Source organism: Cynara cardunculus (genome assembly GCF_001531365.2).
Source record: "Cynara cardunculus var. scolymus isolate 2C chromosome LG 12, CcrdV1, whole genome shotgun sequence".
Classification (NCBI taxonomy): domain Eukaryota; kingdom Viridiplantae; phylum Streptophyta; class Magnoliopsida; order Asterales; family Asteraceae; genus Cynara; species Cynara cardunculus.
This window is the reverse complement of record NC_037539.1, coordinates 11,231,701-11,247,195: the sequence shown is the minus strand read 5'-3', so window position 1 is coordinate 11,247,195 and position 15,495 is coordinate 11,231,701. Positions and strand designations below refer to the sequence as shown.

Below are 15,495 nucleotides of genomic sequence, written 5' to 3'. Positions count from 1 at the left end.
TTAACATATTCTATTTCTTATAAAACATACAATGTTATGTACAACACATAACTCACCTTCAATGTAAAATTATATATATATATATATATATAAATAGTAAGAGAGAGAAAGGTTCAAACGAGAATGCTATCTATTTAAGAAAATAAGTATAATGTATAAAATCACATGTGATTTTACATTAACATCGAACAGATGGAAGTGGACGACTTTTAAACCTATATGATTTTGTAATATGTATGTATGTATATTGGGTTCACATGAAGACCAAACTTTTTTCGTGAGACCACAAAATAACACTAAATTTCACAACAATTCATCATTCACAGTGGTTTTGCTGTAAAAGTTCAGTGTTATTTATGTGGCCTTACGAGTCTCACAAAAACAAAAACAACATGGTCTCATATGATCTCATGTCTATATATATGAAAAATTAATACAAACCATGAAAATATTGCAAACTATATAAACTAATAAATTAAGATATTAACGAAAATGATCAAGGTTCATTTGTTATAATTTGAATTTTATAGAAGATGATTAGATTTCATCAACTATGATCAACGTTTTATATTAAGAAACGATCGATATATTTATGAAACCAGATATTCATTACACCAGATGAACAATTGAGATTAGTTTGTATGGTTTATATTTGATTTGTCCTATATATAGAGGCTGTTACAAATAAGAACCATGTAAGTATTACAAACTCTACGAACCCGTTTCAACCGTACATGTAAATAATTAATGGTATGGATCAAATCGGTTCCTAAATTTACTCTCAACGGCATCCTTAACTAATTTGATAACCACCTCTAAATTCAAAATGAATGGTCGATACGAGGTTTGTAACAATTACATGATTTATATTTAAAAACCTCCACATATACCTATAGATAAGGAGTTACTTAGTACAAATCAATCGCAATCGTCCATCTAATCTAATGAATATCTGGTTTAATAAACATCTCGATTTGTTTTCTAATTAAAAACATTACTAATAATAAATGAATTCTTATCATATCCTATATATACAAAACTCTTATTAAATATATATCTTTTTGATTGGTTTGTACTAATTAATTAACTATTTGTATTTAAAACTTGTTTTATATATATATATATATATATATATATATATATATATATAGAGAGAGAGAGAGAGAGATAGAGAGAGAGAGTGAGAGACTTGGGATCATATGAGACCAAAGGTTTTTCGTGAGACCCGTAAGACTAATTCTCAACCCTTGGATTAGATTTACAATCTGAACATTCATAATCACAAAATTGCCACGAGACTTCTCAATAATCACAACATTGCCACCGTACAACTTTAGATCATTAGATCATAATGTTGATCAATGAACATAATTTGGTCTTACGGGTCTCACGAAAAACCCTTGGTCTCACGTGAACCCAACCCTATATATATATATATATATATATGTGTGTGTGTGTGTGTGTGTGTGTGTGTGAGTTATTATACATCCCTTTACATTTGTACAACCAATACAACTCAATCTCAACCGTCTATTTAATTTAATAATATGTGATTTCATAAAAGTTTTGATTGTTTCTTAATATAAAATATTAGTCATAATTAATTAACTCTAGTCATCTTCCATAAATATTCAAATCATAATAAATAAACTCTCATTATTTTCAAAAATATTTCAATTGATTATGTTACCTTAGTTGTACAAATAGACATGGTTATATTTAAAATATATATATAATTATATAGTTATCATTAATTAATGGTATTTAAAATTAAAAGGTTATCATGGAGTGTAAAAGGTGGAGGGGTATAACTGGAATTAAAGTAATTTCCATCCAATCAATAGACAAAATTGCCAGCAAGTCGGTGACCAATCCCATACATTTATTGAAGATGTTCCATCATGAATAGGATAGCCAATAGAATCAGGAGTTGACTCTCACGCTCCCTTTCCTGCGAGTCCCTAACTTCTGTAACTATCAAAGACTATTGGGTCTCTTTTGTCTCTTATTCACCGTAATTATAATTAAAATAATATTCAACCCTATACCTACTTCTATTTTTTTAATCTCTCTCATAAACCCCTCAACTATACACTATTACATAACAAGTCCCTCTACTCTATTACTTCATTTTTAAGATGCATAACAACTCGTCCTTACGCTCAATCTCGTTCAATCATCAAGAGCAAAGATCGGTCCTTACATAGATTAGATTGGATTGGATCGGATCAGTCATTAAATAGTTCTTCAATACAAAATTGAGATCGTATTCATCTTTCAAGCCCGAGTTCGCTCAAAATATTACTGAAATAAATCAACGGTCAAATATTAAAGTTTAGGTATGCATATAAAAAATTTCTTCAAATTCTTGTATCTTCGACTTACATTTAAAACCAACAAACCAATGTATCTGATTTAGTTTGACCAGGTTGGGGATTTTTCGGTCTAAATGAGGATTGATCGGTCCTTTGGGCCTATACTGGTCAAGGGACCACACCTTAAACCGATCATTTTGGACATGGCCAAGCTGATTTTATGTCCTTAAAAACGGAGAAACTGTGATGTTACTTTGTTTAACTACCATAACTCATTTATAGTTGAAATATGGATACATTTTGAACTCAAATCAGGTAACATGTTCAATAGTTGATGCCATTACAAAGAAAATGTACCATTTTCCATTTTTACAATTCTTTAAGACAAAATATTTTACTTCAATTCAGAGGCAGGAGTTGTATGTATATCTGAATTTGTGGGGTCGCCGATTACTAAATCATTGTTATGTATTTTGTACTCAAGAGGCACGTATTCATGGGTATGACAAATTAGGCGTGTAATGATATCTAACATTTATGATGCATAGACAAGACTCGGGTCTCGTATCAATTTATTGTGTTCAAGTACATAAACAATAAAGACCACTGAAGTTAAACTCTTGGTCATAAAGGCTTCAAATGCAAAAATCAGGTACATTTGTTATACCATTCATCATTTGGCTAAATGAAAGCAGTATTAGTAGCACTTAGTTACATTTTTATGGTCAGTGTTTACCTTTTTATCTGTTAAAAAGACCCCTGAAATGGACAACGTTGGCATATAAGCCTCTTTAACCGTCAATCTTGGAGGTGTTAATTTGTATTCTACCCTACATGTCCTAATCCCTATGGAATGACAACTACTTTCGATAACTTGGGTCCTGAGGGATCTCATGATGTAACAGATCTCTTTGCTACACAAGTCAACTTTGCTCATTCACCTTTCCCTTGAGTTTTAACGCCCCCGTATTTTTTCCTCCAACAATATCGACAAAGTTTGTCTCATCGTTGCTATATGTCAGTTTTACTTGCTAAACAACTGTTAAACACAATAAAAAACCGACTACAACCCAAACTCAGCTGAAGAATTCCGTTATCGAACCTCAACTTAGACTGCTCAACTTCATGGTTATTTCTTCACATGACTGATTAATACTGACGAATAACCCTGATCAGATAACTGTTCTTTTTTTTCCAGTTTTCATGACATGCAAATAAGAGCAGGAACTGTACCGTTGTACTCAAAAGATCAAGGACATAAGGGCTAAAATCTTGGTCATGAAGGATTCAAATGCAAACACAAAGTACTTAATTTGTTATGGTATTTGAGATTGGAACAAATCAAAGTAGTACTTAGTTTGTACTTTATTCCTTAATTTTTAATGTTTGTTCTTTCATCCCATGAATCTTTTGCCCCTTTCATAAATTTAGAGTCAAACATAAATAATTGCTAGAAAAAGCGTTTTATTTACTTCAAAATCCGTTAGATTTATTCTTCTAGAAGTTTCTATAACATGTCTACATGACATAAGCGTTATTATGGTGGTCTGTTTCATGTAGAAACGAAACAATGCTAGAACAGGGTGTTCATTTATTGAATTTTCTCCAAAAATAAAAAAAAATCAGATATATGTCATATTAATTTACTTATCAACAAATAGAAGATCTGATTTGACTCATAAATTATTGATTAAAATTAAAATTAGGGACATACCCTTCATTACCCCCTTACTTGTTTCCACTAATTTGGACGTTAAAACAAACATTTGTTTTCGGATCATAATTAATGGGCATCAAATCAAATCAAATCATAACAGTATTAAAATTTAAAGAGCAACAAAAGTAAATAAAGCGGGTTCCACATGTGTTATTAATTCGTTGTTTGTCGGATATAGGATATATGACGTATTCGGGTTTTTTTTGTCAAGATCTGGACTTCGTTCTCTTCATATGGAAGAAACGTTTGAAGTCTCGTAATTTAGTTGGAGTAACAGTACTACATCCAAAATATAGAAGCAAAGGTTAAAAGTTTCACAAGAATATCAAAGCAAAATGGTCCGAAGGAATGTTTTTTCTTTTTACTTCGGTAAATTTTTTTGCAATATGGAGGTTGTCAAATCCGCCATCGTCATTTTTGGAACGATTAGTTGGTGACCAAAAGGTTGTACGTTGTTGTATACTGGTTTCGGCTATAAAAATGTTTAATATGTTGTGATGGCAAATCTCTCTACCGAAAACATGTGAATGTACCAAAACAACATTTCAGTATTATCAATTGAAAGCAGTTACTAAATGCGTACGGTACTAAACAAAATTGTGTAATCTGATTGAGCACAATATATAACAGTTTATATTTAGTGAGAGATCTTCTTTCAGCTTAACAATCCTACATGATTGTCGAGCCATATATCTCGCGAAACCTTCACAGCAAACAACGAACGCTCACATTAAAAAAATACTGAACTTTCACACACTGAAACTTTACTTGAGAAACACGTCTAATTCACAGGAAAAAAAGTAGATCGTGAGGCTACTAATGCTTTTTGTAACCGTGAGTTCTTGGGTATGTTTGTACCCACCGACTAATTTTCCAGACGACCACGAATGACATGGAGTTATTGTAAGTGAACCTCTATGATCACGGAAATTTTAACAACGTCTGGGTTCAAACCGGATTTTTTGTTTTATTTGTATCCACACAAAAACCACTTGTTACGTTCAAAACCTAATTACATACAAAGACAATTTTGCCACCAATATTTTATTATCCCATTTATACCCTTTCCGAGATACTAGGATGTTACATTACACGCCATAACTTAACCTTATATTATTTGATTTAATAATATTTAAATACTTGAACTACATTAACAATATAAAAATTAAAAACTTGTACATTAAAATATAGCAAAAATAATACAAAAGTATTATTATATGAAGCAATATTATATTTACAAACAATCAAAATAAATAAAATCTATATTTTTAGATAAACTTGGAATCACGTGAGACCAACTTATTTTCATGAGATAATTTTTTTACACATAAAACTCCACATCGTGAATTTAACCTTTATAGTATTTTTCCTGTGAAAGTTCGGATTTTTTTTACCTTCACAATATTTTGCTGTAAAGTTTCAAGTGTAAAAATGTTGTCTCACGGGTTTCACGAAAACAGACTGGTCTCACGTGAACCAAACTCTTTCTAGATATTTCCTCCGTATATACATACGAACGAAGGTTCGTGTAAGAATATGAGTTAAAGTGAAAAACGTAATAAAAGATCTGAACTCTTTCTTACTTTAAGCAAACAAGATAAAGCTATATAATTTATTATCTAGTTTTCAAAAGTTATAATAATATGTAACCTTAAACTTTAATATAATATCGAAATTTTAAGAACATCTTCAACATCTTCTCTAAAACGAACAACAATAATGTTTTTAGAGTTTTTTTTGTTATAAAACTTCCCAAATTTTATTTCTCCCGTGATAGAAAAACTGAGAATGCAACTTGCTTCGAATTTTTTTTTTAAAAACTTTATTTTATTATTCTCAAAATAAACAACTCCAATATTGTGAGATTAACTTAACAGATAATAAGTTTTAGGGACTGTTTGTTTAGCTCTTAGTAGTTTAATTAAGAGACAATTTCTGAATTGTTAAAAAGTAAATCTTGTTTAACAAAAAAGTTTGTCTCTTAATTGTTCTAGAACCCTCTGAATGATTTTGTATATTGGGACTCCTTTAACCATTCAGTGCCTTAATTTCATTCTGGACAATCACTAACAATTATAATTCTTGTGCTATATTATAAGACTTAATCATTCTGATCACTTAATCATTCAATATCAAACCATTCAGCAACTACCAAACAACTCTTTAGACTTTCAGAAATATTTTTTTGAGATCATCGATTGATTTTACAGGTAATATATTTACTATATAATATTGGATTTTCATTTCCTCCTTCAGGTATACTATTGATATTATAGGTTCTATATTTACTATATACTATTGAACAAACATTTTATTTATTGTCTTCAGATATATAAATATTATCTATGTGATGCTGCGTATACAAATACTCGAGGATTTATGGCGTCGTATAGTAATGTTAGATATTGGTTCGAAGATTTTCGTCGTCGATAAACAATGAACAATTATGAAAAGTTTAATCATTCTCATGCAAAACTTAGAAATGTTATTAAATGTTCTTATGGCGTCCTGAAAGCACGTTTTCCAATATTAAAAAAATGATACAATTTACACTTGAAGTTCAAAGATACGTTGTTATTGCATGTTTTGCAGTTCACAACTTCATACGAAAGGAAGGTTTAAGTGATGAGTTATTTTCTGAGTATGATCAAACCAACGAGCAAGAGAACGATGATGAGGACGAGCAAGAGAACGATGATGAGGACGAGCAAGAGAACGATGACGAGGATGAGGCTGAAGATGTTTAATCACATGGGAGTGCCGTTGACCAAACATATATGGCTAGTTTTAGAGAAGAAATTGTGACACAATTAATGCAAAATGAATATTGATTCTAGTTGTTATGAGATTTTGTTTGTGTTTTCTATTATGTGTTGAATCAATTGACGTATTTCAATTGAATTTTTGAATGTGTTAAAAATAGATGGTAGTTTACAAATGATTTAAATGATTGAATATTTCAGTTGAATTCACTGAAATGAATTGATTCAGATTTTAAATTTCAGATTTCAGACGTTTGTCAATTTACAAAAACAAACAGTCTGATTGATTCATATTTCAGACTTTAGCACCACCTCTTAAAAATCAGAACTGAAATCAAAATTCAGACTTCAACATCTTTTAAAAAACAAACACTACCTTAAAAAGCCACTTAGAAATATTAAATGTTTTTATTTAAAATATATAATTAAAAATGAGAATTTTTTTAAAAATAATTGTGTTAATTGTGCAAGCATGTCATAAGGTGAGTTCTCTACCTTTCATTATGGTAAATCCTTTTTCCAGAACCGAAATTGTTAAATCCAAAACATGTAGCAAAAGACAGTTGTAAATTATGCATTATAAGTTGTACATTTATCTTACCTCATATTTTGCTCAACTATACCCTCACCCTGCACTCTCACTTTTTACCATTAAAACCTGCACAAACTATGGCAGCTTTTCATATATTTTGCAGATCAACAAACCGATCAAGGAAGCTCAAATGTTGGACTACGAATGGGGGAACCCGTCGACGATCATGCTCAACGGCGCCGTCGCCGTCGCCGTCGACGAACCCACTTCACAGCCCGACCAGAGCCGCCATATCTTCGATCAGTACTCACAAAGCTTCAATGAAACCACCAACACAGCTTATCTCAACCCGAATGACTTCCTTCACCACACACATAACCCGAATCACCACTATCTCAACAACCCGACCCAAACCCATCCTCATTTCGCCTCTCTCTACGACCCACGCGCCTACGGCGGCGATTGTGCGTACCCACATGAGTCGCCTTCGCCGTTGCTTTCACTCGAACCTGAGGGAACCGGAAACGTTAACTCACATGGGCAGACCGGATATATGCTGATGCCGAAGAGTGAACCCTCCGGTTGTGCCATAGACTTCACTAACAACCGGATTGGGTTGAACTTGGGTGGACGGACGTACTTCTCGTCGGCGGAGGATGATTTCGTGAACCGGCTGTACCGGCGGTCTCGGCCGCTAGAGGCGGCGCTGGTGAGCTCGCCGAGATGTCAGGCGGAAGGGTGTAATGCTGATCTTACACACGCCAAGCACTACCATCGCCGACACAAAGTCTGTGAGTTCCACTCAAAAGCCTCCACCGTCATCACCGCCGGGTTAACTCAGCGATTCTGCCAACAGTGCAGCAGGTTGTTTGCCACTTTTACCATTATACCCCTGTCGACAAGGTACAACCACTCAATGCATAAAGATCAGACCACCTGAAAGGGCTGAAAACCATAATCCCATGCATTAAGTGATTGTACCAAAAGTTGCAGGGAGCCAGTGAATTTTTGTTTAATTTTCCAGAAAAAACGAATTAGTTAAAATTAAAAAGAAAATATTAAATAAGAAAATGACGAAAATAGCCTTGAGGGGTACAAGGAAGGTAAAGGCAATGATTGGTGTACATGGGGGTGATCCCGAGGGCATTTTTGGGTCCGTAAAAACTTCTGTTACTCATATAAGCTGCGGATTTAGTCTTTGTTAGGTACTGTTTGCTTTTGCTTCTTATAGTAACATATACCCAAAATACCCTTTCCTTTTGTTTCATTTATTAATTAGTACTACTAATAATTGACTAATTATTGATTTACAAATCTTTACTTTTGTATAAAAAAGATTCCATCTCTTGTCCGAGTTCGATAACGGCAAGAGAAGTTGTCGGAAAAGATTAGCCGATCACAACCGCCGACGTAGAAAATCATCACAAAATCAAGATCACAGCAAGTCCCAGAGTTCATCTTCTGACATCATATCAAGTAAGCGGTAGACACGTTATTTCAATTTGATTGGTTTCGATTGATGCCACGAATCGCTAAACGATTGCTTATTGTATAGGGTATCAATCGGATTCGAGAGGTTAATGAGCACAGAAGTTTGTTGGACATTTCATCGTACCCATCTGAGTCGGTGGTTAGCTAGTTATAAATAACGTGCTTGTAATTATTTTTTTTAGAGCAACAAATTTAATTTGCTACGAATTTAAATTAAATTTGGGATTAGATGTATGGTAGGTTTGATTACTTTTTATATATAGAAATTAGTCACTAATTCTATATTTTATTTATATTTATATTTTATATTATATATATATATATATATATGAATTATATGGAAAAAAGGTTAGAATGGGTAAAGGGTAAAAAGGGAAAAGAAGATTTCTAAGAAAAGGGGTTAAAGGAGAAGAGGTCAAAAAGTCAAGCTGTCTCCTGCATGGAAGCTATATTTGATGAAGTTATTATTCTGTGTGGGTCCTCCCCATGAGATGCATTCATGTGGTCCTCCTCTTCTCTACTCTCCTCCCCTCCCCCATTCACATCTGCATTTTAGGGTTTTCAATACTTTTACCCATTTATTTTTATTTTTTATTTTTTATAAATAAATAATAATCATTAAAATTTGTAATTCTTAACAATTAGCGTTTATTTTTCGTCTTCGTTTATTTTTTCTTCTAAAAAATTCGGTAACGTTATAAATAATGTTCGTAGTTGCAAACCGTCTAAAGAATATAAACCGAGTACTTTTGTCTTTTTCATCTATCCGTATCTTATTCGTTTGTAATTAAAATTCACATGTGAATTGAAACCCTACAACGAATTATCACTTTTCTTTGGCTTCCATTGTGTTTCATATACGGTTATGTTTGCTAAAATTTCACATGTGAAACATCTCTAAATACTGTCATTTTCTTGTGTTTCACATACGGAGCGTTAAATTTCACATATGAACCATCTATTCATATTGTTGCCTTTTGATTTCATCGATGAATTTTGTTACTTTCTTCCAAGTTCCAATATTGCCCTTCCTTTTTCTTTTTGATTTTTCAATCAAATGTAAGCTTTGATGAAACAAGGACGACTCAAATAATTTTGTAAGGTTTCTACTATTTAGGCGGTTTGTAAAAGATGGGATATCTATTCATTTATCCTGTTAGTCTTTAAAACTAGGATGTGCAGAAAGCCAACCGATCTAACTGGAACCGACGATCCAATTAAAACCGACCAATGATTATGAGATATCAAATTGTAATTAGATCAGATCTGACTGAAAATTTCAAAATCCAATTAAAATCATCCAATCACTATCCAATTCGTTTCGTTTCAATTTGCTTAAACCGCAATTTATTTTGTGCTGGTTTTTGAATTTTTAGCCTCGTTTGTGTTGTAAGTGATTCATCAATTTGTTTCATTGATGGAAAATTTGATTGAATTAAAACCTTGGATAAATCCAAATCAATTTGATTATCTAATGGATGTTGGATGGATCCAATCTGATCAAATGACTATCTAATGGACGAAACAAAACCGATCCAATTATCCATTTGATAGGATCGGTTGTGCAATGTTAATCGGATTGTATCGATTGACAAAATCCAACATTCAATGGATGATTAGATCCGTTCGATTCCCTCACATTCAATGGATGTCAACAGATGAACATACCTATTTAAAACCAAACCAAACAAAATCAAATGATAATATTACGATGGCGCAGATCACCTTAAAGGCCTTGGTACATCCACCCTTAGGTTACAAATATTCAAGTTCTTCAAAATAAATTATATGATGGAAAAAACCAAGTTAAACAAAACAACCAGATATAATATGTATAAAACTATAAACAAACAGTTATTCGGACACAAAAAAATGAAAAAGGAAACAAACCCGATTGTATGGGAAATTTATCAGGAAATTATGAATGACCATCTTGTATTATTTTCTTTAATACACTTGAAAATGATATTGTAATTCTGTGAAAGAAATGAAACATATTACAAATGTTTTTATTTTAGATATATATTCGTAAACACTAAAATAATACAGTATATTTCATTTTCATGCAATTTTTTTAAAAAAAATTAGTGTTATTATTATTGAATGTATAATTGGTATAGAAAAGGAATAGATATATAAAATGTGTATGTATATATAGAAAATGACATAAACAAATTGTCTCTAGTAATGATTAAAGAAGAAGGAGAAGTCGAAATCATAGGTTTGTTTGACACTGTCTCTTTATGCAGGCAAGAAGGGGTGTCTTGTTCTTTTTTAAGATTACTTCTTTTCAATTATTTTTCTTGGAATCACCTTCATTTTTATTTCATCATATCATTTTATTATCTATATAAAAATAAAATAAACAGTTTCTTTGCTTAAAACGGTTGACACAGATATATAGAAAGAGGAAGGATCATTCAAGAAGTCGGGTTTGACCTATGGTTTTGGATGCCTGGGCGAAGAGTGAAAAAGCTCTCCTGATCCAAGAAACAAAAACACATACAGTATTTTAGTAATATAATGAATGTTATACTCTCTAAAAGAGAGAATGTGTTGGAGTTTGATGTAATTTTCTACAGAGATTTTGAGTTTTGATTCTTCATTTTGGAGAATCTGTTGGAGATGTTCTAAAAATCTTCAAATTTAGAGAATATTCCAAAAATGATTATAATGTAACACCCGTAATTTTATGATTTAATATGTATTTTGGAAATGGGAGAGTTGTAGTCAGATCTGACATTAAAATTTGAGAAATTAATGTTGAGATGGGTTTTTTAATCTTGGGTTGGTTCAAGATGAATAGGAGCAAAAGTATCGAAATTTGGACTTTCATGAAGTTCAGTCGACTTCCCGAGCAGCCTAAACCACAGGAAAAGCCACTCGTATCACTGGAATGTGTTTGGGCATCAATCTGCTCAAGTTAGAGGTAACATCGGTCAGGGTAGGTTTTGGGGCGACCTAAGTCGCATGACCAAAGCTGCCCGGATGGGGGTGAAGCGTCGAGGCAACATGAAGGAAAAGGTGTCAGGCGACCTAGGCTGAACCAAAGTTGCACTAGAGGTTTTATCCTGACCAACAAGAACCGTGCTCCTCATTCTTTCATTTCTTTCCTCCAAAACTCTTTCTTCCCTACTTTTTCTCTCTACCTTGAGCACCCTTAAAGTTTTAGGTCTAATTTTGGGGCCTTTAGTAGACATAGGTTGGTTCTTTATGGTCCCATAGAGTGAATGGTAAATCTAAATTCTCATCTCCTGAATTTAGGATTTGGTTCATTTTTACCAACAATTCTCATCATTTCTTGGGTTTTTATTTTTGTAAAATTTGGGAGTAAAGGAGGTGTTTTTGAGGGTTTGCATCGTAGATTTGGAGTTATAGCTTGAGGATTTCTACCCTTCACCAAAGGAAGTTCAAAATTTGGCGTAAGACCTAGGTTTACCCTACCTAGCAAGGTGAATTCAAGTTGCTTTATAAAAATTTTGTACATGCCAAAAATGTCCATTTTGGAGTCTTAATATGCCTTACTGATATTTATCAAATGTGTTGTTTATTTGATGAGATTTTCGTCTTGAGTACATTTGATTTATAAATCTTGCGAAATGCCTATATTTGGGATTTTTGGATATTTTGATAAATAAATCATATTATTATGTTCTTTTGATGATTTGTTGTGTAAATGGAGGTCGTTTGATGTAAACACATTTTTAGTGATTTTGGTTTTATAAACCATTTGGGAAATGCATAGTTTGATTTCATTTGGATATGCAAAATATGGATTTTTGAGCTAATTATACTTTTTGGCGAATGTATTTGCATGAATGTGGTTTAAAGGCATTTTTTCATTATTTTGACTTGGATTAATTAGTCAAATAAGTGTGGATTCATTGGGATGATTTTGGCTCATTTGAATTTTGAGGAACTTCGTCAAGTATAATTTGCTCTATGTGGAGTTTTGGACATGAGATGCCTTTTTATTTGAGCAATTACATGTTCTGAGTGCGTGGTCATTCATTTGGAGTAATGCAATTTAGACTATAATGCATTGGATCTATAGGCATGTAAGTTAGTCGTATTTGATAATCGAGGAGTCTTGATGTCCTCACTTTGTGATCAATGCTCGTGTAGGCATCTTGGTCATCTCGGTACCTTACAGATGGATTATTACGAATCAGACCCCAGGACCGTGATTATTGTGATTTTGATGCTTTAACCCTTATGCATGAGGGTTAAATGTTTTGTGTTATAAAGTAGGAGGTTTTGAGGGTCCTATCCTGAATGCTAGTGATTAGACACTAAAGGTCGAATGGGAACCTTGAGGTTAGAACTCTACTATAGAGCAAATAAGCACTAAGATCGGATATCCTCGAAGTGAAGCTTAGTGGGGCGTGTGCATTAAAAGTACCGTGACTTTAAGGTGACGCCAGTGGGCGTGTACACTAAAGGTATTGAGGACTTGAGGTGATGCTTATATAGTGTGCACTAAAGTCAATGATCTGAGGTGTAGTTTGAGAACATTGATACGTGGCCTACTTTTATGTTCCGCCACATGCATTGGAAACAGGTCTCCCCCGTCACAGAACAGTGTTTTTTTTATAAAGTGTATCCATGTTTTCGGTGACATTTGGAGTATGGAGTGTTAATGATTTATCCATAATTATGACTTCGGTGTTTTGAACATTATCCATATTTTGATTGTTTTGGGTAATGGAGTTTTATCCATGTTTTTAATATTTGGATATTTAACTTTATTCACGTTTTGAGTGAGTATTGTGTTTTACTTTTATCATACATGGATGTTTTGATTTATGAGTTCCATAACGAAAATGATGGGTTTTTAAATTGATAATTAATACATTTTTTTTTGGAAATTGTGATTTAAATAGCCTTTTTTCCCGTTTTATATAAATTATGTAATTTGTTTGTACTCACTAGGCGTTAATCAAAACCTTTTTATTTGTTAGGATGTGCATCAGGTCCTTGTTAGGATTTAGTGCTAGCAACACTGTGAAGAGTTGATTGCTAGTTAGTTGTATGCGAAAGATTTAGCTTTTTAGAGGCGACTTTCGTATTATTGAATAGCAACTGTACTTAGGTTTTTGTAACACCTGATCTTGGCCTTTTGGTTCGCCAATTTGTTGTTATTAAATCTAAAATTGTTATTTGTGGAAATCAAATATTGATTTATAGAAAGAAATTTATCCTTTAATTTATGTTGTAATGAGAATTTTTAAATAATCGTTCTTTTAGTTTTGAGGGTGTTACGTACAATGAGAGAGGAATATTTTAAATATATTTCCACTAACAGAAAACTTAAAATAAATATTTAGAGAGAGATGTAATAAATTATTTAATTATATTATCAATGTTGTAATCTTCAAAATGGAGAATCTGTTGGAGTTGAATGTATTTTTGTTTTTAGATATTTTGAAGTTTCATTCTCTTTTTTGGAGTCGAAATTTCTTAGATATCTTATTATATTTATATTATATTATAAAACATTTAATAAAAACTCTTAAAAACAATTTTATGCATGAAGTACTGTATATTGATACATATTACTTAAAATTCAAGATTACAAGTAATTTTGCGTAAGTACAAATTATTAAAGCTCAATTTTTAAATTTGTGTAACTAACTACAAATAAACATAATCAAATAGAGGATAATCATATCATTTTAAATATARAAAATCTAAAATATAATTAAGATAATCATTGAGTTCTAACGAAATACTTAATTATTATCTTTATAAATATTATATTATTACACCAAAAAAAATGAATTAGAGAAATACACAAAAAAAAATGATAAATTTTAAATAGTTAGTTTGATACTAATATCAATATTTTTTTTCATTTTTTTATGATATATATTCATATTTAGATTTTATTTAAAAATAAAAACATCAGTTTTCTCAAAACCACATAAAAATGTAGTATAAATTCAATTGAAAAAAAAAAAAAACGAAGCATTAAAATCAAGATGTATCTCACTGTATTGTGCAAGTATCATTCTAGTCCATAATTCAATTCATGTACTTTTGGATTACAATTAATACACACTCTTTTTCACCATTTTTAGTAATACTCTTTTCATTATTTTATTAAATCCACATATCTTAATATATTTATTTATTAATAATTTTTACCTAATATCACATGCATTACTTCTATTAATTTTTATACAGTTTTTGAGTTCACTTCTGATAATAAATGTGTCTATTTACAGTATCACATTCGACATTATACATAGTTATAAAAAACATAAGAATCATTAACTATATCATATATGATATTATACAAGTTTAAACTTAAAAATCGTTAGCAATCCCACATTAATGGTATACAAAAAATCTTTTAACAGTATCGTTACCCTTAAAATCTCTCTCTCTCTCTCTCTCTCTCTCTCTCTCTCACACACACACACATTTAAAATAGAAATACATTTTTTTTCTTCCAATTTTACCTTTAAATCTTATTACCCGTCTAATAAAATGTCAATGACTTTCAGTTATGCCATATATTATTTAAGTCACTGATGTAATAAGGTGTGCGGGATTAGATTGCTTCTTGTATTTTCGTAAAAAAAAAATCTGCCTTTTAAAGATGACAACCATATGCTTTATCAACCAAACAAAATTAAAAAAGTTTGGTATACAACAATAAGCCTATTGTGTATG

General features: G+C 31.7%; 1 protein-coding gene across 1 annotated transcript; it reads left to right on the top strand.

Moving 5' to 3' along the window:
- Positions 1 to 7,516: 7,516 nt before the first annotated feature.
- Positions 7,517 to 8,907, top strand: LOC112523695 (squamosa promoter-binding-like protein 8). The gene is made up of 3 exons (XM_025133380.1): positions 7,517 to 8,190; positions 8,663 to 8,802; positions 8,882 to 8,907. Exons 1-3 carry the CDS (start codon positions 7,517 to 7,519, stop codon positions 8,905 to 8,907), a joined length of 840 nt encoding a protein of 279 aa, XP_024989148.1.
- Positions 8,908 to 15,495: the final 6,588 nt, after the last annotated feature.